The sequence below is a fragment of the Poecile atricapillus genome, chromosome 3, assembly GCF_030490865.1.
Source record: "Poecile atricapillus isolate bPoeAtr1 chromosome 3, bPoeAtr1.hap1, whole genome shotgun sequence".
Classification (NCBI taxonomy): domain Eukaryota; kingdom Metazoa; phylum Chordata; class Aves; order Passeriformes; family Paridae; genus Poecile; species Poecile atricapillus.
The window spans coordinates 104,962,296-104,989,321 of record NC_081251.1 but is presented as its reverse complement, the minus strand read 5'-3'; the positions used below and the strand labels follow the sequence as shown (position 1 = coordinate 104,989,321).

Sequence of the window (27,026 nt, the reverse complement as noted above, 5' to 3'; positions counted from 1 at the left end):
CCTGAAAAGGGTAGGACTTGCATATAAGTCATCATTGATAGAAAACTTTTGAGCAATCCTTGGGCAAACCAAGTGAAAGCTAATGTGCTCTCCGTGCCCCTGTCTGGCACCAGGTGGCACACGTGCTGCTGCTTGGAATTAAGGGCTTGGGCGAACCGAAAGTGACAATCAAAACACAAGGAAGCAATATGGAACTACAGCAGCCATCTGCTAATGCCAACTTTACAAGGAAATTAAAATTGTATTTATTCTTGCTGGTTACCTATAAAACACAGTTATAAAGTTCAGCAGTGTCAGAAAATCTCACACAAAAAAGTGCCTGGTGATATTTTTAGAACAGAAAAACACCATTTGTTTCTACCACTGCCAGAAGAAGCTTCATAGCATATAGAGTTATTTCAAGTTTTTAATCTTGAATATGAAATGTGCTTTGCCTACCCAAACCCTGGAAATGAGTAGAGTTGGTGCTCAGGTAGTTTGGTGCTTGCTTAGGATGCCCAGACCATGACACTCTGAGCTTTTAGACTCTGTGCTGGGAGGCTGGACCAAACTGTCTAAAAGAATTAGTTTCCTCATGACAGAAAAGAGCATGTCTCTGCTACGGACAAGGAATAAGCTCTGTGTCACCTGCTGTAAAACCTTGCTTACTCATTGTACAGGGTTTGCACCAAGAAGTTGGGGTGAAATCTGGTCCCTAGATTAACATAGAGGAAAAAGTGTTGGGATACTAAAGCCAGGAATTCCACATTACGGTAATGATGATGTTCACAGGACTGCCAAGCAAAAAGTGGATGTGTAGCCCACTTAGAGACACCCCATTTTGAGCAGAGGGGACAGGGTGACTTTTGATAGCTGTGTGTATGGTCGTGTACGAGGGCACAGCGTGTTTGTCACCTATCCACGAGCACAAGTACTGTCTGTGCATGAGGACTGTGCCACTGCCCGTGCTCGCTTTGTGCTCAGTTGCTTTTTATGCTGAAGTGCCTGGCCGTACCTGGGCACCCACATTGTGGTGAGGATGCGAATAGGGATGCACATCCCTGCAAGTGACTTCCCGTCAGAGAAAGGTGCTGGGTCTCTCTCTCCAGATGCGGGCGTGTCTCTCGGGGTGCTCTCAGGGGGGCTGGGTGTCCCTGGGGGCGGGGTGCTCCCAGGAGTGCGGGGTGTTCGCAGGGGTGCGGAGCGTCCCTGGGCGCAGGCTGTGCGGGGCGTGCAGGGTGCGGCGATGGCGGAGCCGCCCCGCCGGGGCAGCCCCTCCCCGCAGGCGGTCTCTCACTCCTTCTCCCTCTCGTTCTCTCCCTCTCGCTCTCCCGGTCCGGGCGGGCGCGGCGGACACAGCGGTGCAGGGCTGTGTCCCCATGGCTCTGGCATTCGCCCGAGCGCGGGCTCTGCGCTCCCTCAGCCTCCCGCGCCCCCCGGGCCGGGTCGCGGTGGCGGCGCGGAGCTGCTGCAGCCAGGCGGGGGCCCCCGGGGCGCTGCCGCCCGGCGGATACCGGGCCTGGCGGGAGCGGGCGGCCCGCGACCCCGCCGGGTTCTGGGCGGACGTGGCGCGGGGGTGGCTGCGCTGGGACAGTCCCTTCCACACGGCCTGCCAGCCCGGCGCTCCCGCTGGTTCCGCCCGCTGGTTCCTCGGCGGCCGCCTCAACGTCTCGGGTAAGGCGTCCCGGCCGCGCATCCCCCGCGCCCCGGCGGGGCCGCCCGCTGCTGCCGCCGGGCTGGACGGGAGGCGCCCCGCGGGCTGAATTTTCGCCAGCGCTCGTCTTTGGGGGTGAAAACGAGGATTTCGGTTGGGCGGCGCAGGGAGGAAACAAGCCGGGAATTGCGAAATGCTGGAAGCAGGGAGAAAATCCGAAGCCGGGATAACCCCGGCTTAGCCTCTTGCCCGGGCGCTGCCTCGCGGGCGGCCGCCCTTCGACCTGAGGAGATCGGCCGCAGCCCCGTTGCTGGGATGCGCAGCTTGGGCTCTGCCGGCTGCGGGCTCCTGGTGCTGCCCGGCCCCGTGGTGGCTCAGGATGATCCACAGGTGGGGCCCCAGGCTTTTACGGCAGAAGCTGCAGGATTTTTTCTTCTTTTAAGCGAGAATCTTGGCCTTTTCCTCCGATGTAACCATTCAACATGAAACAAGAGTAAAATTTGCCGTGGCTGCCCTGACTGCCTTTGAGTTTTGTCCATGCCATATCTGCCTTGAAGGCTCTTCTGTGCTGTGGTAGCGCTTCGTCCAGTGTGAGTGAGCCCCAGCCCCACCCCGGGTATCACTCAGTGGTGATGTCTTTTAACACGGATGAACACTGCTGATCTTCTTTTCCCATTCCTCGGGGAGAGCACCTGTTCAGTAGTGCAGTAACTTTTTTTGACAGTAGTGTAGTAGTGCACTTTTTTTTTTGACAGCTGAAGAGGAAGCCCTCCTCAGATCTTCCAGAGAACATAAGAGAATGTCTCCTCCCAGGGGATGATGCCCAGCAGTGGGTCCCAAGCTTATGGAGGTGTCTGTACAGCCCTGTGTCCAGCATGCAGCAATCAGGATTTTAGCCAGAATTTTGTTTTCATTAATTCCCATTGAAAGGAAGATCTTGTCTGAGCACAGCCTATCAGGGATTTATTTCTTTCCTCTGTAGAGTGGGATCAACACTTTCTTCTGGATCCCATGTCAGATCTTTGATATCCAGATATTGCTTGGCCTTTGGTCTGGTTCCTCAGCTGACATAAAAGAAAAATAAAAGAAAGTGGCATAAAAGAAAATGCCACTTAGTTTTCTTTGCATACATAAAAGGAAATCTTTGAAACAGATGCACAGAATTAAACAGGTTTTCTGTTGCTGGTTTTTTTTTTTTCCCAAGCATGATGAAGGCAGTACTTTGTCACAACCAAGTGGCTGTTTTTTCAATTAGGAGACTCTGATGTTGTCCTTTCACCTCTTGATTTGAACACTGGCTGCAGAAACATGGCAACAATTCAGATTCCTGATCCAGAACATCCTGTGTGCACGTCTCCCAGCACAACTGAACCATGAGCAACTGAGTCATCTGATGCTCTTTGCTTGGGGGCCCTTGCAGTAGGATTCTGGGGACCTGGGAGCTTCAGGGCTTCTGGATTTCTTGAACTGTAATTCCTGACCAGGAGAATAACCTGGCAAACTACTGCATTTACAACCAGGACACATTGTCGGGAGTTTGTCTTACTGAGATGAATTGTTTCTGAGCAGTCAAGGAAGCAAGAAAATGTATGGAGAAACCACTAGGGTGTAGTAGTAAGGGGAAGGTCACAATTATGTTTTGTAAAATGAGCAAAAGGCTCTTGTAAGCCTAAGATCAGGAAGGAAATAATAGCATTTGGCTCTGGTTCACCTGCCGATTCTTACTGAGCACAGAGCTAAAGCTCCCACTTGAAGCTTTCTTGGAGCTTTCAGCCACGGCTTTCTGCAGCAGAAATTTCCTCTGAAGGCTGGTGTGGCTGCTCAGAAGTAAGAAAAGTTGCTAGGGCAATGAATGCCACTTCACATAATTCACTCTAGCATGTTAGATTATGTGAGGGTGTAGCTGCGAGGAGCTTGGAGGTGGGAGTTGCTACTTGTGGACCGAGACATAGCAATGAACACAGGTAGAGGAAATCAGTGTATAGCTGCTTAAAGTATTCCCTACTAGAGCTTTTGTCCTCTTGTATTGTATTAGGATGGTTTAAGAAATAGCTTTGTCTCTTTTATTTTTATAGTACTGCTGCAGGATTTTGCATTAAAAATAAAAGACTTTAAACAGATGAAGATGCTTTTTCAAATTTTTGAGACTAACACTTGGTCTTGTAATGAAATGTATTAAATTCTGAGGAATTTCTTTCTCTGTGCACCTTTAGGGGCTCATTCCCACCCCTGTGTGGTGGTGTGATGGTGTGATCACACAACAGCCAAAGCTACTACAGCACACAGCTTTTTAAATTTATCTGGAAAAATGAAGTCCTCTCCCATCAGTATTAATATTTCCAATAAATAAGACCTGAAATCCAGAAATTATTAAAAAGGTTTTCTCTGAATTACACAGCAGTGTCCCTGACATGTTGCCTATTGAAATACAGTAACTGCTTCAGAAATATTAAAATGCAATAAGTAAGTGTCATATAGTCTTGGAATTAGTACTTAACAAGGATGTTCTCTATCAGGCAGGTTGCTACTGGACATGCAGGCAGGTTTCTTTTGTGAATTATATAAATTTCTTCAGGTTGGGTGTTCTCCCTAAGTCCTCCACTTCAAGTTGCTGAGCAGGAGAGATACACCTTTAAAAGGGAATTTTATACCTTTAAATTTTAGGAGATGGAATACACAGCCTGAGACACATTAATCTTTCCCACAGATCTGATAATTTGTAGATGTCGGAACTTTGAGTTTGCCGTATGTCCTACAGTTTTAGATATTTTCAGTTAGCTGAGGTTCAGCTCTTTGTTATACCCTGGAATAAAAATGTTTCACATGAGCTTTAATTAGAAAAATCCAAATAGTGCGGTGCTAAATATGCCAGCTGGAGTAGACTATCCGAGTTCTGTAGTGAAATGCTGCTCCAGGGAGCAAAAACATCAAAAGGGTGTCTTGCCTTTGTGCTTCTGGGAGCAGGGGAAGGATTTGGGCTGGCTTAAGTTTAGCCAGTGGAACAAAGCTGAGCTGAATTAGCCAAGGCCTCTCATGGGTATCCATCTCTAAGGCCACTGTGCCAATTAAGTGTAGAATTTGTTGTATAGTTTTGCTAGAGCTGCAAATGCTCTCAGTTCCTCTGTTATACATTAGTGTGTGCCTAGCAACCTGAAAACTGATGTTTCATCTTGCACTTGCTTGCTGTTGCACTTGACCAAGCTAGGTTTACAAAGCACCTTTCATATGATCAGGCTTTGTTTAAAACCTTGGGTTTTTTTTCAGTAAATTGCTTGGATCAGCACGTCGAAAAGTCTCCGAACAGAGTGGCTTTGATTTGGGAGAGAGATGAACCTGGCACTGCAGTGCATGTGACATACAGGTATGGCACCTTCTCACTATGCCTGGCAGTGTGGGGGAATAGGAAATGGGATTTTTTCACCTGACTGTTTCCTTTTTGCTTCCTGGAGGTATGCATGGAAAAATTTCTGTGAGTAGCTTCTGGTTTCAGCAGAGCAGCAAATGTCTTGGTGCAAACATCTTGTGTTGGTAGTCAACAGCTTGATACTGACCCCTGATCCCTGGAGGGGATTTTAAGCTCCTCATGTTTCTCTTTTCCATCCTCAGTGCATTTTACAGCAACCTTGAAGCTGCTCTGAGTGACACTGACTCGTAATTGATGCTTTAGATTACAGGGTTTTTTAGAATATGGCAGGTTTATATTTCTCTTCTCCTTGCTATGTACCCTCATTTAGGAGAAAGTCCTGCCTTTTACATAATCTCTGTCTCTACTGAGATTTAAGTGTTTCCCAGACTTGTATGTTCCTCAGTGCATGTTTTAGGGAATCAAATGTTTGAGCTGCTGAATCTCAGGGAGCCAGATGTTTGTTCTGATAGATCAGAAAGCAGAAGAGATGAAGAAAGTCCTAGCATTAGACCTTTACAGAGTGTTTTCTGGAACTTGTTTGGATTCCTAGAACTCTTTGGGTCTGAATGGGTTCTGGTGGTCTGATTCGTCTCCAAAATTTATTAAAGCTCCTGGAAACACTATTCATTGGAGTGAGGAAAGTGGTCAGCAGGGAGGAGTGGGTGTAAAAATAATTTTGAGAGGTTATTGCTTCTTGCAACAGAAATAAACACTATCTGATATAAATCTGTGAAAGGAGTACATTGTTTTTAATCTTGGTATTGTTATTTGGCAGGGTGTTTAGGCCTGTTATGATATAAATATGTTGTAATCAATTGGGTAGCTTGGATAAGTGCTTTTGCATTTTGACATTCTGGTGGTAATGGAACCAAAGGTTTCTTCAAGAGTTTGTGTATGGTATGTTTTTCTCCTGAATTTGTACACTTTTACCTCTCTCTTTATGCCTCAGGCATGAAAACTAGGGGTAGGAAAGAGGTGGCAGTTGTGCTCAGATCAACCTGATAAGAGAAGCAGCCCAACAGACAGCACAGCCTCATTCAAGGCAACCTGAACCTCCCCCTTAGGCTGCTATTTGAAATGTAGTGAGCTGCTGCAGACATTCAAACATCTTATCTGCAATCTCTGGAGATAAAGGATAGCCTTTCTGAACAACAGGACTGGTTTTTTTCCTGACCATGCCAAAATGCATTTGGAAGAAAGTATATTTTCAGCCTGTGGAATTGTGATTGCTGTCACATGAAGACAAGTAACCCCTGTCTCAAAACGGAACCTTTCTTTGTGCAGCCTTACAGAGATACAGTAACTGGTACCAGAAAGGAGAACATACAAGTGAAAGATGTATTGGCAATCTCTATTTTCAAATCTTCTGCCTGTATTTGAGAGCCATGTTTCTGTTTCTGCCTGATACTCTGGGTGAGATGTGACTGCATTTGAGTTTCTCAAGAGACTTTGGTCCTACCACGTGGTAAAACAGATCACTTGGTTCTCTGCTTATCTCATTAAGGCAGGAATAGCTTTGTTGAAAACAGCAATACTCTATGACTATTGAGCCTTTTCTGTGGCCTTTGGGCTGCACTTTTACAGGTTTTAAATGAAACAGGATGCTTTTTCCCACAGTGTGTTGGCAGTGACTTTCCTTTGAGACAAAGCTTAGTTTAAAACCTTTTGCAGTAGTGCCTTATTTGAGCTAGAAATTTTGTGAGGGAAAACATATCACAGAAGAAAGTGGCTCAGGAGCTGGGATGTTGGTTGAATAGTCCTTGGTGAGCCTTCTGTAGCACATCAGCCTCAGTGTAAAGAGGGAATGAGAGGGAAACTGGACATGTCTTGGCAGGAGATGCCCCTTTCCTTAGTATCTGTTTGCCCTGCTAATGGCATAGCAGCCTTAGAGTAAGGACGTAGCACTCTAGGAAGCCAAAGACTTTAATCTGGGCACTGCCTTATGGACCAGCTTTGAGTAAGGGTGTGGATTCAGCTGGGAGAGAGCTGTCCAGGGCTTATGTGCAACATACTGCAAGGCACCATTTTTTTGCATTATCTACTTTGCAAAGCTTGCTGCTGTCAGCTGCTTCTCCTCAGAGATAAGCCCTGGGTGACACAAGGAAATATGCAGCTGCTGGCCTGGGTCCTCTGCCTTCTCCTCTGGGGAGTTGTCAGGGACAAGAAAACAGCTGAGTGCTGGCCTTATTCCCATCGCAGCCTGCAAAGGAAGAAGGTGGCTGTGCAGGAAAAGGGCTGGAAAAGGCTTTCTCCTCCCTGGGGAAGGGAAAAACCTTCATCAGTGGGATGTCCTCCATGCACTGGCAGGAAACACAGCTGCACTGCAAAGTGCTGTCCCAGTTAGCTCATCCTTGGCAGCCTCAGTTTGCCTCCACTGTGGTCAAAGAGCTGGGCTGGGCCATCAGTCAGCTCACATCCCTGTGCATACTTGTCAACAAGGTGGGTTGTATTTGTGCAGCAGAGTTCAAGTGCTGTGTGCTAGGGGAAGAATCTAAACATCTGCTGGTAGGCAAAGATACCCAGACCCATAGGTGAAACATTTTGTTTTTTGCACCAAGAGATGATGGCTGCGCTTACAAGCTCAGTTGTGATGATCTTTTTCACTGCTGAGTTTTGTCCTGTCTCTCTAGCTGATGCAACTCAGCCTTTCAGGAAAAAAGTTCACTGGCCATTCTTGCTTTTCCCTCCCTGGGGCTTTCATTTCTATCAAGTAGAAATTTAGGTGAGTTTCAGATTATCTCTGGTTTTGAATGGGAAGGCGAGACTTGGGTTTTTACTGCATTGTAATAACAGGGAATACAGCCCTCTTGGGCACTGGTGTCTGCAGTCTGCAAAGTGGGGACAGGTTATGTAAATCAGTTATCAAGAGGCTCTCTGGATCTCCAGAGGCTAAGCCACCAAAAACTCATTGGTAGTTCAGTGGCTTAGCAGCACTGTGGTGCTGTGAGCTGACAGCTGAATTTATTGTCAGAAGGATCCAACCAGACCAGGCGTGTTTTGTCCTGCCCTGTGGATATTGTCAAGGCTAAGGGTTTTTGAAACCTTGCAGAGGAATTCCCAGTGCATTGCTAAGCCTGAGTTTTCAAAGGTACTGTGCCTTATAAAAGCAGGTGAAGTTGGTGGCCAGATCTGTTGGGTTGCAGTCTCTGTAAGTTCAACAGCAGGAAATGTTGAAAACAGCAGCTAAAGTTATGCCAGCCCTCCCCTGTCTGACATAGAGTTACTTATTCTCTCTGATGTTCCCTGGTTTAGCATGGTCTCTACAGTTTATCCACCTGTGACCCAGTGGATTTGCAAAATCCCATGGCTGTTGTCAATGGGAGCTATGGGAAGTGGGCAGCAGAATGCATTAGCTAACCTGCTTTTCAAAAGGGTTGCAGGTTTCAAAAGAAGGGTGATCGCTTTTGTACAGAAAATGTTGCTGCCAGACGGAAAGTTCAAAATGCAAAATACAAAGTAAGGAGAGAGGAAAAGTAAAGGACCAGAAATTAACGTCCTAGGTAGATGGGATAGAAGTGGTTGGACATCTTAATGAGCAACATGACAGCTATGCCTTTAAAAAGCTAATGGATTCCTGAGCTAAAATAGATTAAATTGTATTACAGATCACAGTGAAGACTGTAGCTGGAAGCCATGATGGTACTTGCCATGGGCAGCAAAACTCTTTTCCATCTTTCCAGAGCTGTCTTTGTAAGTTCAGGTTGGAAGTAAATCTTGCCCAGGCTTTCAGCTTTCCCCATCCAAGACAGCTAATGAATTTTTCACTTTCTCACCTGAAAAAGATTACAAGGGGTCTCCCTTGCCTTGGCTTTCGGGATGTCTGCAGGAGGGCTGGGCAATTGTGCTCTAATGCCCAGTTTGGACATTTGAGCTGAATTTTCAAACACTTTCACCCTAACCCAAACTATGGTTCCAGGAAATAAACTGATTGCTGCAAGAAATACCCAACCCAGCTTTTGTGCCATGACAGCAGAGAACATGGCTTGGGCTAAGGCTCTAAACCAGGTATTGTCAAAGCCTGTGTATGGCACTGAATGTATTAAGAAAAAGTCTAGAGTAATTTTGCAAAAGGTTGCTTCTCAAAGAAGGTCTTGATGCAACTTTTTTTGATGTAAAAGGAACTGACTTTGTTTAGAAAGCTGTACGCTGTGGCAAGAGGTAACATCAGACTTACTGGAAGGCTCTTTCTGCAAAGTATCCTGAAATGCGTCAGAGAAGTGACACATGGTGCTGATGGGTTTTACAGAAGTTGTTCCAGACACTGCACTAAGCGATGGGGTCTGGAAACAAAACTGTATCTAGGGAGGGATCTGAGAGAAATATGGTCTGGTGGTTCTGTTGGAACAGAGATGTAAGGACAGGGAGATGAGTGCTGTCTGTTAGATTAAACAGAAGGACTGGCCTGAACAATGACCTGCTGTCTCTGTTGGAGGGCCAGCCTTGTAGGTCTTGTGCTTAGAAGTGATGTGGTGGTAGCTGAGGAGATGAATAGGGAGTGATGAGTCTGGAAGACAGCAGGATCAAAGCCTTATCTATGGGCAGAATGGAAACACACCTTATACATAGAGAGACGAGTTAATTATTTAGTTTTAGCCCTTAACACTCTAATCTTACATAATCATACGGAAAGAAATAGGTCCTGTTGCTTACCACTGATCCCACATTTGTCCAGCAGCAGGTCTACATGCCTCTTACTGGTCCTTTGTGTTCATTAATGCCTCTGCCATTTTCCTGACTTGCTTTGTTCTAAATGCACACACTGGATCTACTGCTCTTTCTCCTCTGCAAATGGTCTCCCCTTCTGGGTCCAGCTGGTTGCTGCTTCCCTGTTTCTCTGTTCTGCTCTGACACTTTGCCCACTGGAGCAGTGTTCTGCTGTCCAGTTTGTTCTCTTATTTGCTCTTAGCTCTTACAATTTGCTTTTGCAGAGGATCCTCAGACTGTTGTGCCATGAACTGACTCCACAGTTTCTCATCTGTCGCTGTCAGGAGGGGCTGGCCACTTCCTTTTGCCTGCAGCACATTTCCTTCTTCTGCAGTGGCTCTGCTGAGATCCCCCTGCTGTCTCCCCTGCTTGCACAGAGGGACCCAAGTGCTCCAGGACCCTCTGTGTGCCCCGTGGCTTTATTCCTCTCTGGTGGTTATTCCTGCCTCCCTCTGCCAAGTGCAGTGCCCTGCTCTGAGTGGCTGCACTGGAAATTCTTGGGAATGCAGGAAGCTGGTGAATGCGCCATGCTAGCAACACACCTCCTGGGCAGCATTCCATGCCATTGTCTCTGTGTCAGGGATGGGGCACTGCTGGGTTTGACGGTTTCAGTTACTCTTGGCTCTTCCGACCTTGTGTGATGGAGGAACTACAATGCCAAGCTTGGCAGTAGTAGCAGATGGAGAGGGTGATGATGGCTGTGGTTTCCTCCTGCTCAGTTTGTTTAGGTGCAGTGACTCTGCACAGTGCTCATTCCTCTCCAGAATGTGTCTGGGTTGAGGACTGGCAGTGTGTAACATGCTGGCATGTACCAACTGCCTGCCTGTTCGATAAAATGTTTTTGAAGGAGTGAGGGAGTCAAGGGAAGGATTCCTGGCACAGTATTTCTGCTCTCTCCCTTTCTTGAACTGGAGAGCAAGCCTGACTGCCACAGGAGCCAAAAGACACACCTAATGCTCAGGGATTAGTGGATTTCTTTGTTGGAGTTCTTGGCTTCACCTTTTCCTTGTCTTTGTGTCCATCCTCCCACGTGCTGCAGATCTGAGGGACCTCCAAGGCCTTTCTATCCCAGCATTTCAGCATACAAAGAAGAGGCAAATAGATCCATGGGTAAAGACTGGTCCATATTGTCTATCACCTTATTTACACATGTTCATGAAGCAAATGTTAATTTGGAGTTGATCATAAAAAACAGTAAGAGCACCTGCCATTGTGGTCACCGAGTCCTGAATAAGCAAAAGGAACAAGACGAATAATGGAGTTGCTCAGAAAATGCATCTTAGACAGAGATACTCTGTCATTTCTGTATAGCAGAAAGAGGCTGCAGCTCAGAAAGCACTTGAGTATTTTCCATTGCAGATAAGTAGTTTTCATTTTACTTTCTCACAGCTGTCTCTCTGGGGCTTGTTTCCCTTCATGTGCTCTGCAGTTGAACAGCTTTTGTTTTTCCTCTTTGTTATTTTTCTGCATTGAAGATTTTCTTTAATGCAGCACCAGATAAATTCCAGACCAGAAAATGTGTCCTTTTAGGACAAGGCACCAAACCAATGGTTGGGTGGGAATTGATTATTGCTGAAAGTTGTTCAGTTCATTAACACAATAAAAGCAAAATAATAAATCTGAGTGTGCACTTCCATGGTCTTGAGGGGCTTGGGAAGAGGTATTCAATGTTGTGCTTTAGAGTTTAGGCTGATCTTCCACTATAAGGGATTGGGGAGAATTCAGTCTGGGGTGCAGCTGCTCCATCCCTATTTTCTGCATGCTTGTGGTCACTCACATGGGCAGCTGTTACCAGCTACTGCCAGAGAGCAGGCGCTGAACACATCTGGCCACCTCTCTGAGTTCAGAAATTGACTATTTACTTGATGCTACAAGAATAGTCTTAGAATAAATAATACAAAGGGCTGTGCCTTGAATTTGAGGCTCATTTTCCTTCTTGTCTCTTGGTTTAAGACAAGTTAAGAGGTGGACACTCCAAAAATTACTAATTCTCAGCCCATAGTTTTGATTAGATATTTCCAAAGCAGAGCTCTTCAGCTTTTATTTCCAACTTGCAAGGGTTAAAACAAACAAACAAAAATATATATTTATGAACTAGAAACAACTTTTCATTTTATTTGCAGCTTAGCTGCCAGTTGAAAACTGGGTTTGTTTTGTAGCTATGCCCAGTTCAGGGAGAAGAGGATACTTAAGATAACTATTCATGCTTTACAGCTTATTGTGGGGTTGCATTACAGAATGCAACCCCACAAAATTAATTTCTTTGTTAAAAGCTATGGGGGTCCCTGGTGGTATAGCTCAGAACCCCTAAGGGTTCACAGATGGATGATGAACATGCTGGAGAGTATAAGATGACTCTCTTCTCTGGGCCTTGGTACTTGGAGAGCTTGTGAACCCGAAGGACAATTGTCATTCCTGGCAGACTCTGCCAGTCTGTTCCTCTGAGCTGATGACTGGCACCAGAAGGAGTGCTCTGCTGCCCCTTGTTAGCTCCTCCCTTGGCATGAGACCACTCCTCACCTGGCTCAGTAACCCTTGTTCCCAGAGTCCTTCCACTGAAAGCATAGAGAGTTTTTCAAGTCCATGGCAGCATCTTGGTCCCAGCTATACCTGCTATTGTGTTATCCCTGTGCAGGCATCAGAATAAGGGAATGTGCAAGCCCTTGCCCACAAAGTGCTTTTTCATTCCTTAGAGGAACATTTTTGCTATTGTCACCATGTCATAGCAGAGTCCCATGAGAAGAGACTTTGTTCCTGTTCTTGGTGTTCCTGAGTTTCTCTGTGCAAGAGTGGTAGCAGTACCTGTGTTCTGCAAGGCTGTTGGGCTGCAGGTGATCCAGTTTTGATGAGAATCCTGTAAAATTTGTCCCACATACAAGTGCCTCCAGACTTCTCCTTTCTTTCCTTGTGCATGCAAATTTGTTGCTTACCCTTGCAATTTAAAGAGAAGCTCCTGGTTGTGGAGCACTTCCAGCTGTCGCCCAACTTAAACAGTGTGGCGAGTCTTTAGACAACATTTCCATTTCATCTTATGTTTATCCCACTTGTGTTCCCAGTAGCTTCTGACTGAGCCTCGTGGGTAAAAAAGGAATCAGGAGTGGCTGAAATAAACCCCGATTTCTGGTGGCAGCGTGACAGCACCTGGCTTGCTGGCTGCTGTGGCCAAATTACAGCCTGGCAGCTCCGGACAGCGCCTGCGGCTCTCTCTCCTGTTCTTCTGCAGCAAGTACCACTCTGTCCTTTTTCTTCTCTCTACAATGGCAGCAGAAACCGGGCTACCAGCATGCCCCAGGCCACCCTTCTTTAAGATGCTCTGTCCTGCTGAGACGAGATGCAGAGGTGATCATGAAGCCTCACTCTGCCCAATTCATCTTTTCTTTGCTCACCCCGAGTAAATCAGCTTGTGCAGTCACATGACAACATTCCTTCTGTGCCACAGGGAACTTCTGGATCTGACTTGCCGCCTTGCCAACACCCTGAAGAAATATGGAATCCAGAAAGGGGACAGGGTGGCCATCTATATGTCTGTGTCCCCCTTGTCAGTGGCAGCCATGCTGGCTTGTGCCAGGATTGGTGCTGTTCACACCGTGGTCTTCGCTGGATTCAGCGCCGAGTCCTTGGCTGGGAGAATCATGGACTGTGAGTAAATGCAGACTGGGGAACAAATGCCTCTGTTTCAGTGCTCCAAGGCATATCCCAGCCCTGTGTTTTTTTGGCAGAAAGAGTTTTCTTGGTTCATTCTCGCCTAGCAGGACAGTTCACTCTCCCCTGCAGAGTGCAGTGAGGAGCCTTTTCCTGAGTGACACATGCAGCGTCCTCTGGCCTTAGAATACTTAATAAATTGCTTAACATTCAGTGTGCACCAGGTTATTGCCTGACAGCAGTGAACCTGGAAGGAAAACCAGAGCTTAGGGATAGGGCCTGATTTGTTGTTTTGCAGTATAATTGCAGTGTTTCTTTGATACTCTTGGACAGTACTAATTCTGCATTCTCAATTGGGATCCTGTGATTTATGTATAGTACGGGAAGTGTTGGCAGCCTGCCCCTGCTCTGTGAGCCCTTGTACCAGCAGACAGAGCTGTTCTCAGCCCCAAAGTACTTGCATATTGTGACTAGGTAAAAAGTGATGCTAAAAATAGCAACAGAAGAGGGAAATAGCCAGTGGCTCATGTTCTAGCAGTCACATCAGTTTCTTTGCGGCTAGTGTGAGGGAATAAATCTTACAGAAATTGTCATGTTCTTTTCTTCTTTTTAGTGGAGTTGATCTGCAGAGAGTAAGTACATGTTTTAGTTATCCCTCACACAGGGGACTGGGAAGAAGCTGTTCTGCATGTCAGCTTTGCAAGGCAGGGATAGATGATTTAAACTGCAGAATGACACTTTGGCTGGATGTTGGGGAAGACTTCCTCACATTCATAATAGTCATTGGAGTCGACTGCTGGAGAAAGGGTAGATTAGATGCCATTGGAGTGTTTTGGGAAAATTGAAGGGGTAGCTGCCAGAAGTGGTTTAGCTGAAGCAGACCCTGCCTTGAGGTAGGGGTGATGGACTGGATAACCTATGGAGGTCCCAGCTACCCTTAATCTCTGGGTATCTCAGGTTTTAAAGTGTTTTCATCAGTGACACTGACTGGTTTTGTCTGACAATGGTTCTGAGTATTTGTCACATGTGTTGTCTTATACATCACTCCCAAAGTAATGAAAGCTGGGTGTGCATCCTAGCCTGGAAGACAGGCTGGCATGTCTGCTAATTCTTTCTCTTTTAGCTGGATGCAAAGCAGTTATCACATACAACCAGGGAGTCAGGGGAGGCCGAACCATAGAGCTGAAGGCAACTGTGGATGAAGCTGTGAAGAGCTGCCCAAGCATCAAACATGTGTTTGTGGCTCAGAGGACAGATAACAAAGTCCAGATGGGTGACCGTGATATTCCCCTTGACGAGGTATGTTGTTGTTGCATAACTCCTTTTAGGTCTGAGTGTTGGCTAGGATAATATTTCTCTCCGTAAGTGCTTTTGGGACCTGAGTTCTGCTCCTTACAACATCTGGGTTTTCATCCTCAAATGGACTGCCTGTATCTACAGTCTGCTAGGATTGTGAGTTGAAGCAGCTCAATCTGTCTGGTTTATCTCAGCGTAGGCAGGGGTTATGCTGCTCCATTTCAGAAGTCTTGCAAACAGTGCTGAGATTTTAGGAGTGTTGCCTGAGACCCAGAGGTGATGGAGACCATTGTGGCTGTTGTTATTTTACCGTGTTCAGGCACTGTGTTATGGATTGCATGTGCACTCAGACTGGACACTGTTGAAAGGCAGTGCAGAAATAGTGAAGTTCCTAGAGAGGCTTCATCCAGCCATGAACAGTGTTGTGATTGTCCCATGGTGGGAGAAAAGTGATGGCTTGGGAATATTTAGGGCCTGTGCTTCCTGGGGAAGAAAACAGCAGTTGTTTTTATGTGTTTAGCTGGCACACATGGGACTCTGGCCTAATGCAGAAGTAGTTTTATCAGTTTGCTGGCAGCAGTAAACAGGAACTACTCATGCTAATAATGCCTGGAAAAAGCTAATCTGCTGGCAAGATAATTGCTCAAGAGACTCTGTGCTGGTCACATGAGATAGGAGTAAGTTAAACAGAGAAGACAGGTTTTACTCAGAAATTGTCTTACTCCTTACATCCACAAAGGATGTTCTGATTATTTTCCTTAGTCTGCAAACATTCTGAGGTGCTCTGGTGATCCAAGAGCTGAGCTCATCCCATTTTCAGTTTTGGGATCTGAAACAAAACAAGAATTAAGCAGTTAATGATGTTTGACTATCCTTACTGATCTTTACAGCAGTAGTACTTTCCAGCACTTGTGCAATGGCTTACTGCAAAATTTAAGCTCATGTTGTAATCGAGCATATGAGGATTCCATCTTTATTTCAAAAACTGACAAGTCAGCCTGAATTGGCACTGCTGAAATGTCATGAGAAATACCTGAGATGAGCAGCAGTGCTGTAACTCAAAGGCTACGAATTACATTTTATGAACTCTTCATATTTTATTAAGCATTGCTTGTCAGACATTTTTAAACAGCTAGGCCTACTGATGGTAATGAATATTCACTTGTAAATACAGTGTGTTCTCATAAAAAGGTAGTACTAAGAAATCCCTCCAAGGAGCCACCTAATAACTCCTACAGGAATCATTATTCATCAGGACAGTACAGAGCTCTGGAGGAGCTGTGACCTAGCAGGACATTGCAGGCTTCCCTCCTGTGGTTCTAACTGTAGGGATGTCATGGAGTTACTTTACCTTTAAGAAAGTTAAAGTTGCTGGGGACTTCCGGGAATCTTTTCTCATGACCAATTATCGGTCATTGCTGAGAATTGACAGCAGTTTTAGCCATTGAAAAGTGAGATCAACTTGTGAACCCCACCTTAAAGTGTACAACCAGAACTCTGTGGTTCTCTTTGTTTTCTGGCTGTGAAAGGTAGCAGAGCTTCGGCCTCTCGGTTTCTGCCTGGCCATGAGGCTGGAGCGGGGGCCGGGCTGGGCCTGCCGTTCTCCCGGCCGGGAGATGGGGCCTGCGGGAGCTTGCTCTGAGCCAAGCTGGGCCAGGCCGGTTCCTGGCTTGGCTGCAGGTTTTGCTGTGATGGAATTTACCAGAAAACTGTCGAGTAAAGAAGGAGAAGAGCTCTAAGCCTGCTGCAAGCAGAGACGGTGACTATGCTCTCCAGAGCAGCTATGAGGAACTTTTCATCACAGACAGCTCCAGCTCCTGTTCAGCAGAGATCACCGAACCATCTACAAAAGCTTGGGCAAGATTTTAACTCTTTCTTATCCAGATGAGACTTGCGGATTAATCTTTTTATCCAGAGAGAGAAAAGGAGAGTGATCAAGATGAAAAGAGACTTTATAAACTACTAGTGGAAAGAAAGAAAAGAAACTTCAAGAAAGGTAGAGAATTAAGAAGATGCTTTAATTAAGCTGAAATATCTTTCTGTTAAAACTATGGGGATGGACAATAAAGTCCTGAAAAGAACTCCTTTAATTCATGATAGAGTATGGGGAGGAATAGAGTGTTCAAAGTGTAAATTTGAGAAAAAGTAGAGTAATTATGGTATAGTGAAGTGCTGGGAGATTTGAAGCCTTGAGAGGCAATGAGAAAACTCTTTTCTAGTGAAGCTCACAGAAACAGATGAAGAATACTTTTTGCCTTTGAATAACTTATCCTTAAAATGCTATCCCCAAACTAATGACCTATAACACATTTCAGAGTGATGTGGAATAGGAGGGGTGGGCTCTGATAACAGCAGCTCTGGGCAGCTGATATCAGAGAAACGGGAAACTGTAACAAAAATAGTTTTCTTGTGAGAAACTCCATAAATTAACAGAAAGGAACTTCTGTTTCTCTACAGAGACTGATAAAAGACTATAGAAGGAATTAAGAATTGTTTAAACCATCAAAAATTCTAAAGTTCTTGTCTCTGTTGTCATGTGAACAAAAGAATGGTAAGCAGTGAGAAATGAAAAGGTTTTTTCTAAAAGTTTATTCTGGTGTTCTTATTCTTGTAGTTTGTCAATAAACTTTCTTTATTCCTTTTAAGTTTTATGCCTGGTTTGCTCTTGTTTTAATCCATATCTCACAGCAAGAAATAAATAATTCTTTTTTTCCCCCTTTTTGTTAATTACTGGTTCAAAACCACGACAAGGGATGAGGAGAGATCTCACCCAGCTGGCAAAACAGGGGAGTATGAACAGAGTGGCAGAGGCAGAAGAGTAAAGCACTCTTGTTCCAGGTAGAAAAATTAGAATTTGAGGATCAAATGGATAGGACAGTCATCCACTGCTGGGGTCAGGGAAGGGAGATGAACGCACAGTTTAACTGTAGCAATGCAGTTTTTAGAGGAAAAGGAAGGTACTAAGCAGTACCCAGTCAGCCTTGCTGCTGCTGTCAAGTGTTTGCAGTCACATTTTGGATTCCCACCAGCAGCTTGCAGAGGCTTGAAATGTAAGCAGCTATAAATTACTGTTTCCGCCCCCTGAAATATTGTTTTATCTGGCCAGTTCTTCTTGACTTCTCTGCCCAGCAGAGGTACTGATGGGAATGCTAAATGCTATGTACCCACAGGAACCTTTCCAGCAGGTGAGCCCATATAGGCTATGATATATCCATAGACATTTGTGAGGGGCAACAGCAATGGTGGCTCTTGCCTCTGGATAATGTTGCCGTGCTTACAGAGGGAGTGATGGTTGGCTCCATGTAATGAAAGTCTGTCATTACCACCTTTTCTTTCTTAGGAGATGACCAAAGCAGATTCCGTCTGCGCTCCAGAGAGCATGGACAGTGAAGACATGCTCTTCATGCTGTACACCTCGGGCAGCACTGGGAAACCCAAAGGAATCGTTCACACCCAGGCTGGATACCTGCTGTATGCTGCTCTCACGCACAAGGTAACTCAGCTGTCTCCTCTGGGACAGGTTCACTTACCTTCCAGCAGTGCCAACAAGAGAGACCTGGGTCAGGGAGGAATACTGGATTCTCTGCTTGCTGCCCAGGTGGCTTATTGGTTGTAAACAAGCTGGAAAACATCTGAACTGTGTAATTATTCTTCAGGATTTGTTCTGAGGAATATGATACTATGCAAACCTGTACCTAGATTTATGAAAGCAAGGAAATGGCAGTGCTGCTCTTGCATTTAAAATATGCCAATGTTGGCTGCCCAAAACTTGCAGCTGAGGAGATTTTGGAAAGTATCTTACTGGCATTGGCAATGTGGATATTACTGTAGTATTTTGCTTTGGGCTGCTTGACTTACTTATTTCAGAGAGGATCTGGACTCTTAAAACAGTGTCTTCACATAGTACTTGTTGTCTGTAGAACAAAAATTGTATTTCTCCTCTTGTGGTTGCACCTCTCTTCTGCTTTTCTGGGTGATCAAGGGAAAATGTTTTAACCTCCTTTCTCATGAAAATGGAGAGTAAAGGCACTGCTTCTTAAAGCTTCTGGTCTGAGCTCTGCATATGAAAAGGTAACAGTGAAATGAGGAGAGGACTGTGGTAAAAGATCTCCATCTGCCTTTAGTGGTATCACCCTGTTTGTAATCTCACACAATTCATGTGAAGGTTTTCTTTCTTTAGGCTGACATGGTTGAATTTTTAGAAGATTTGAATGTTCAAGTGTCAGACTTCTCTGCATGAAGGGCATTTGTTACGTCAGCTTTTCTAAGTGACAGCATAAACACCAAGGCATCTCTTTCTTAGTCCAGAAGGCAGATCTGCACCCTGGTGTGTTTTCTGCACCTGCAGAGTGCATGAGAGGGAAAGGCACTTGGAAAAGTAAGAGGTGAGAATTGTCTTTTCTAGGTAGAGGGATCAGCTGGCCTGTGTGATCTCTGTGGTCTCTGCATACTCCCATGTGACACTCCTGTCACGCACTCATGGGGTGTTTTTTGAGTTTTGATCCATAAACCTAACTTCTTATCAGTCAGGACCTCTTCACCATATGGTAGAGGAGTTAGATTTACAGTGGGAAGCATTTTCCATATCCAAGACAAGATAATGAGCTCTTCAAGATCTTTACCTTGCATTTGATGAGCAAGGAGAGGGTAGCGTCTGGAAAGTGATGCACTCCTATAGAGAAGCTGAGCAGCTAAGAATATTTCTCAGTAAATGTTTTATGGGCACCTAAGAGTTCCTCCAGATCTCTCATGGAAATCTGTTGATATTGGGGAAGGGTCTGAGACTCTGTGGTCTGCAGTTTCCCTGTGGCTCAGAATCAGCTCTACCATGTGGACCACCTGCAGCAGGCAACCTGCTCCAAGGCTCTGAGCTTTGGTTGTAGCTTTGTTGCTCCAGCTGAGCAGCTACTGGTACAGCTGTGCTTCCTGTATGTTTGCAAACGTGCCAGAAGCCTGGGAGCCCTAGTACTGGTCTCTCTGACTCGCTTCCTCACCTCAGGCTGGTCTTCATGTGGCTGTGTCCCACATGCCCTGTGCACTCTCCTGCTCCCATCTGGATGCCCAGTCTAGCACCTTTCCTTTGAGCACCTGCCAGCAGAAAATCAGCTGGCCTTACGTTTATCTTTGCAGTATGTGTTTGACTACCAGGAAGGTGATGTTTTTGGCTGTGTGGCCGACATTGGCTGGATCACAGGACATAGCTATGTCGTGTATGGACCACTCTGCAACGGAGCCACCTCTGTCCTGTTTGAAAGCACTCCAGTGTACCCTGACCCAGGTGAGGAAGTGGTGGGAAAAGGTTTGGCTAGACGTGGCAGAAGAGGTTTAGAGACCTGTCCAGCATGACCTGCCTTCTCAGGAGAGGTAAGCTCCATTGCTTTGGATCATGTGTATACAACACTTGGGAACATCTGTGAATCCAGGGTAGGAAAAAAACAAACCTATCATTACTTTTGCTTTGCACTCACAGTAGTAACAGCTCAATCTTTGGCTGTTAACCTTTCAGCTGAGTGTCTGCAGCAGTATGTCAGTGCTGGAAGGGTAAAAAGCCAGTTTGTGATTTTGCAGGTCGTTACTGGGAAGTGGTGCAAAGGTTGAAAATTAATCAGTTTTATGGAGCACCTACAGCAATACGCCTGCTGCTGAATTATGGAGAAGAGTGGGTGAAGAAATATGACAGATCTTCCTTGAAGGTTTTGGGTTCAGGTAAGGGGCATGAAATCTTCATCTGAAAAAGACAAAGGGTTCTAGCTGGTGGAATGAAGATGTCAGAGGAGCTCAGCTGACCACATGGGATATGGTTAGAAAGAAAAAGATAAAGTAGGCTTTGTGTCTGGCTTTTCAAATATTTTCTCAGCAGAGGAAGCAACAAAATCACATTTTGGGTCCATTGAACTTTTGTATGATTGCCTGTTTCCTAGGTTATTTTGCAGGATCACATTCTTGGCTAAAAAGATTTATCTAATGTTAAAGGGCATCACTTATAATTTTACTGGCATAGGTGACCCAGGCAGCATTTCCCTGCATTATTTTCTATTCTGGAGGTTCTTATTACGTGACCTGCACTGATTAGTTACTTTCAGTAATATTCATTGCTTGCCTTTTGGTCCTTCTGGAAAAAGTCAGTTCTCAGTTACATGAGTGCATCCCAGTCCTTTGTGCATCCCAGCAAAAGTGCTGTAGGCATTCTGATTGGAGATCATGCATTCAGCTTGTTGTGCACCAAGAAGGAGAATGAACTGCCTGCAGTCTCCTGGGTCTCAGGTTGTTTTCTTTCTTGTTTTGGTCTAGTGGGAGAGCCCATCAACAAGGAAGCTTGGCAGTGGTTCTACCAGGTGGTGGGAGAAGGACGCTGTGCCCTTGTGGACACGTGGTGGCAGACAGGTAAGAGGCAGCCTTGGGGGGCACAAGGGACCCTGACCATTGACAGGTTGCTGGTGGGGAGAGAGGGATTAGAACATTTCAATTTGATGCAACAAGTCTGTCAAAAAAGCCCTCCTTGCATTTGGATCAGCTTTTGAAAGTCACTGGGGAGTTTCTGCACATAACAGCAATGTAACAACATGTACAAGCAATAGCAATGTTGCATTTTTTGTTTTCCTCTGAATGTTCTTTGATATTTTGAGTGCTGGAAAATGCCAATTTCACCTAGAAATATGGGGCAGAGATTGAATTTCTGGGCAAAGCTGGCAATAGTCGGCGTGAATTGCAAAACTAATTTTCAGTTTAAGTGAACTGACCTTGTTATGGTCTTATCATGCAAAAGCACTGAATGCACCACATAGCCACAATCTGTACTTAGGTGTGCTTTGTTTTCATTTCTGGGAATGGCTGGGGAGGATGGAAAACTAAGCTGTGTAGTCAAAGGGACCTCGTGCAACTGCTCTGGTAGATTGGAAGGGAGTGAGTGATGACTTTCTGGCTGCCCATCAGGTGGCTGGAGGACCATGGCCATCACCCAGCAGGGCTGCTGGGGAGCACCTTCTCCCATGATTGAATTGATATTCTGCAGTTGTGTTGGCCCTGGAGCTTTGATACCTCAGAAGGGATGCACCTGTGTATTGGCAACATGCTTGGCCTAGCTGTGTGCATCAGTTGAGGTTTGTTTGCTGTGTACAAGCTGCTGGAAACAGTGACTGGCTGTCTCCAGTCCAGCTGGAGCAGAGCTGGCCTCTGTCTCCTGGCCTCCCTGACCAGCAGCAGGGAGAGGCCATGTGCTGTACCCAAACTGTGGTTGTGCTGCCTGGTGGGGCCCTCTGCTCAAAGGAGTCCTGCATCTCTTTCCTGGCTCCTTCCTGAGCATCCAGTCCTCTCCTTTCAGGGAAACAGCACTCAGGCTAGAGGTGTCTTGCAATATGTCCTTCTCAAGTTGGGAGATCCAGTTTGCCATGGAGACAGGAGCACAGCTGCTGGCATTCTGCCTCTGCTGAAAAATAGTCTTAGACTGCCATTGAGCAGCATATTCATTCCCTTTCCAGTCAAGCTGCTCCTGATTTCATCCTTATTCCTGCTAGCAGGCTCTATCTCAGCGTGATAAATTTTCTTCTGGCACACAACCAAGTTCCATTTAATCCAGACCAGACTTGCAGGCAGAATTCAGAGCAGCAATGTTAACTGCTATCTACTTCAACTACTGATTTCTTTTATCTTCTGGGTTCCTACATGCTGAGCAGAAGGAAAGATGACTGGCTAAGTCTTTGCTCATCGTATGCTTTCTTCCTCACTGCTCTGAAGGAAAACACCACGGAGAAGCAATTGATTACTGCACATTGATGTAATTGATAAGAATACAGTTTTGCCCTAACACTTTTTGTTTTTTTTTGTTAACTGGTACATGCAGTGTTCATACTGTGTTTTTTATTTCCTCCGAAGTACAGTGTTAGATCTTGTATCAAACTGCATTTGTCCTGGGATTTTGGAGCAACAACTGTCAGGTGAGAGGTTTAAAAACATTCACTGGACAGTCTTTTAGTGCAGAGTACTTGGTCTTACCTTGAACCAGGCATAGTTTTGCAGGTAAACAGTTACCAGCTCCAGGAAGCATAATATAACAACAAATATTCATGACATTGATTTTATTAGAAAGTGGATTCAATCTTTTTCTACAGTTGATGCTTTAATAAAGAGGAAGCCAGATTAATCTTGGAAAGATTATATATGCCATTTAAACAAAAAAAGAACGTGGGAAGAGATGACAGGAACAATGTGATGGATGCTGGCTGTGGTCCTGCAGTGTCACCTTTCCTATACATTTTCAGAATAGCTGGTTAATTGTGCTGCTGTGTGCAGTGTCCTCCATGGGACACTGCTCTCTGAAGCAGCAACCTGTTGCCAGCTAATAAAGCCTGGCACGCATCAGCCAATGGTGATTTAAGAATCCCCTTTAAAATCTTTGGATGAGGCAAATGTGTGAGAGAGCAATTATGAGAAGCAATTTTAATAGTGTCGTGCATGCAGATGAAAAATTCCTATGGGTCTTGCTGTTAAGATACCAGGTTGTGATTGACAGTAATAGAATCAAAGCTGTGCTTGAGTTTTGGGTGTAGTTCTTCATGATGCAGAAGAGATACTAGGTATTTTGACTTTTGTCACTGATGTCACCAAAAAAAAAAGAACAGCCATGAACAGAAGCTGGTTTTGAAAGACATTTCTGAATAGACACTGGAAGCTTTTGTTGTTGGCATCATCTCACATTGATTTAGACTGGGCTGGTGCTTCTGAAACGGATTCCCCCCAGAGCAGTCATTCCAGTCTGTCTGTGGTGGCAGAAAGCACTTGCTCTACTCTGCTGCCATATGGGATCTCTCCATGGCAGAGGGGAGCCTGGTTCAAAGCGCTCGTCCCCTGCTCAGACTCAGCTGTCCTTGCCCAAAGTCTGGGTGGGTTTGTACCATGTTGACAGTGTGGGCACAGGTAATGTGGAAACACAGCTTTTCTCTGCCAGCTCTGCCTCTGAATAGAAAAGCTTCATAAGGGCAGGGTAGAGCCTAGAAGTTTTGCTTGATGTCATCTGTCAGTGGCTAAAATTGGTGCTTCTAAACCAATTTATAATAGTTCTTCCCCATGAGAATAATTTTTAAGGCACCCTTGCAACAATGCAGCTCCCTCAGGAGTGAGATTTTACTGCCTTGTGTGCGGCTGGCTGCAGGATGTGTAGGATGTGGCAATCACCTTGTTGAAACACAGCTCTCAGTGCTGTATTTAGAATGAGTACTGGCTTAGCAAGAGCAGCCTTCAGTTTAGTCAGGGTCCCTGTTCTGATGCAGGTTTTGTCTGTCCAAACAGAGAACAGCAGGTGCCTGTGATGCTTCTTCCTGGAACAATTCAAGCTCCCCTTTTCAAAATTAATAGAAACATGAAGTGAATCAATGAAATGGGAAATACTTCTATGTGTAAGCCATGTGTGAAAACATTTGCTACAGATCTAAACCTTAAGGCCATCAGAGACCCTTCTTCATAGCTGGATGCAAATTCAGGGTCAAATTCAGCTGTTACAAACTCTGGTTTCAATTTTCACAAGCTCAGCAAAGGTGGTAGAGGAATGTACTCTCCATGGCAGAATATACCTTTATTTATAGAGCTGTATTTTTACAAGCCTTATTCTCTTTTGTTTTTGTTTCTCTCTTGTGTTTCTGAATTAGATTTAGAATAGAAAAGACCTCATTACTGTTAGAGTCTGATTTAATGTTCATCCCAGCAGGAATGAAAAAGGATGATTAAAAGGTTCAATTTTGACTAGAAGATAAGCTCAACCTGCCTGTAAGGGGTGGGTTAATCTCATACTCTGTAATGACAGTAATTCAGGTTCCTGAAGTGATTTTCCTGCTAACCTTAGACAGATGTAGGAACACTAGAGGGAGATAAACCCCCTGACATGCCTATACTTTCCCTGTAAAATCACTTCTGGGTAGGAAGTGAGGATGCTGAGTACTGCCCATGCCAGGCCTGTGCTGCTTTCAGATGTCTGTGCTCCTTGGTTCTGCAGGAGTCATTCCCGGTGGCTCTTTCTTGAAAGGTGGCGTCACTGTTCTCTTCTTGGCCTAATAAGAGCTGGAATTTTCTTTCACCCAACAGTGGATGGACTATATATATTTTTGTTTTCATTTTTCTTCCAGAAACTGGTGGCATCTGCATTGCCCCACGGCCCTCAGAGGAGAAAGCTGAGATTGTTCCAGCTATGGCTATGAGACCTTTCTTTGGGATTGTGCCTGTGCTCATGGATGAGAATGTGAGTTGGAGCAGTGCTGGGTGCCCAAACGAGAAGCTGCTTTGTGTTTCTGCTTTAATCACCTTTTGGACGGCAAAGGAACAGGATCCAGAAGGATGCTTGTTTCTCCTTAAAAATGGTGGAATAGATGAGCAATTTATATATATATATATATATAGAGAGAGAGAGAGAGAGAGAGAATCTCAGTTGTCCATATAGATTACCCAACAGGGCATTTCAAGTATCTAGAGGAGTCTCCACTTGTGACCCTCCACTTGAGCAACAAGGTGATTCTTGCCAGATCAATGACACAGAAGCTCTTTACTATTCCTCTTTTGTTCACCTGTTCATCCTTCCTGTGCTTAAACCTGCAGGGAGAGGTTATAGAGGGCAATGATGTGTCTGGTGCACTCTGCATTGCCCAGCCATGGCCTGGCATGGCAAGAACAATCCATGGAGATCACCAGCGCTTTATTGATGCTTATTTCAAAGCCTACCCAGGTAAGGGAATTGCCAAGGGAAGGCAGTTTCACTGCAGTATAAGCATACTGAATATTTTCAGCAGTACTTTCTGCTATTTCTGTGCCATAATGGTCTGGGGTGTGTATCACAGGTTGCAAGCATGCCCTGATGGTTTTAGGTAATGTTGACCTTTCTAGCTGTCAAAAGGGATGTATTTCCTAGAAAACTTTAATGCCCAGGCTTTAAAGTCCAAATATCTTTTCTCTGGTGCTTTATATCTCACTTGGAAAAAGGCATATTGGATGGGAAATACCTCCTGCATCACTGAATCTTAACCCTGTGTTACAACTTCCCATTTTAAAATGTGGCCAAGTTGTCTGGTAAGTAACTAGAAGCAGCAGGAAAACATTTTTTGTAGGACATTGGACAAGACAAATGTCTTCACTTGGGGAAAGAAACTGAAAGGGATTTGAAATCTACAGGCAAGGCAGGTAGGCAAGAATTAGACAGGCAGTCCTAAAAATTGTACAAAAAGGGCTGGATTATAAGAATGGGAAACTGGTACAAGAAACTGAATGACCCCATAGTCCCTTATTACTTACTACATTTTCATTTGATGTCTTGTTGATACTTAGTTGATAGTTGATTAATTGATCTGGAAGGGCAGAAAACATGACTGAAAGTCAATGAAGAGGGCAATAATGGGTCCTGGCAAGAACCACCTTCAGATTTCACAGCAGTAGCTGCCTGCTGCTTCTCAGATGTGCCACTGGAACGATTCAGATGCAGACATGGCCTTGGTGAAGATCCAACACAATCTGTGTTACCAGATGTTCCTTAGTGACACTGGAGTTTCCAGGAAACCCTGGGTCTTTTTCAGTTTCCATCAAATGTTTTAGACCCTCCATGCTTATCATGGGGTGGTTTGGAATTTTCAGCTAATCTGATAGCAGTGTTTCTCCTATATTCACATGCTAGAGAGTGACTGTTATCTGAATCTTGTTAGCTGGGAGGGAAAATGACTTTTCATCCATCCCAGTGTAAATGATTAAAAAAACAACTGGCAGTGTTCCCATGTACAAAATATATTAGAGCTGCTCCCTTTCAGCTGAACAGCTGTAGTTTTCCATGTGTGCTGAGATGTAGCCAGCAGCAGTTCTGAGCTTGACCAGTAGCCTGTGGCATGATGGCAAATGGCATTTGAAGTGGTTTTGCCTTAGTACTGTGTGCCCCAAGAGGCTTGACCACACAGCTGCTGTGTAGATGTAGGCATGCAAAGCCTAGAGAGATCAGAGAGCCCCTCTTGGTTCTGTAAATCCGGCTGAGCATTGCTGGGTTGTGTTGCTGGGCATGGTTTTACTACAGGAACATCAGCCTCTCATTGCTGCTGATTGCCTACAGTGATTTGTCTATCTTTGCAGAGATCTGAGCTTCACCATCTTGGTGCTATTCAGGTGCTTTTTAGGAGCCAGCACAGCCGAGGTAGAGCACAGGAGGGCCAGGGATGGCAGAGGGAAGTGGGAAATGGTGTGAGGCAGGTCACACAGATGTGAGTTTGTGAAGGCCTGCGAGCTGCCTGATCCACCCTGCCCTACTTGCCATACTATGGCATGGTCTGTCCCATACCAGAGCCAAAACTGCCACACTTGCTGCTGCTGATCAGCCCTGTGTCTTTG

The 27,026-nt window shown here is 45.3% G+C and overlaps 1 protein-coding gene across 2 annotated transcripts in view; it reads left to right on the top strand.

Annotated features, from left to right (window-relative positions):
- Positions 1-1,269: 1,269 nt before the first annotated feature.
- Positions 1,270-27,026, top strand: part of ACSS1 (acyl-CoA synthetase short chain family member 1) — a 35,087-nt gene continuing 9,330 nt past the window's right edge. For both annotated transcript variants that reach the window (XR_009277189.1, XM_058835059.1), the window contains exons 1-10: positions 1,270-1,653; positions 4,898-4,994; positions 13,183-13,382; positions 14,509-14,684; positions 18,022-18,174; positions 19,812-19,959; positions 20,250-20,387; positions 20,973-21,065; positions 24,797-24,909; positions 25,263-25,389. Coding sequence is in view for 1 of the 2 variants with exons in the window: in XM_058835059.1 (XP_058691042.1) it covers positions 1,359-1,653; positions 4,898-4,994; positions 13,183-13,382; positions 14,509-14,684; positions 18,022-18,174; positions 19,812-19,959; positions 20,250-20,387; positions 20,973-21,065; positions 24,797-24,909; positions 25,263-25,389 (1,540 nt within the window). In the remaining variant the exon portion in view is untranslated. The remainder of the gene's footprint in view (positions 1,654-4,897; positions 4,995-13,182; positions 13,383-14,508; positions 14,685-18,021; positions 18,175-19,811; positions 19,960-20,249; positions 20,388-20,972; positions 21,066-24,796; positions 24,910-25,262; positions 25,390-27,026) is intronic.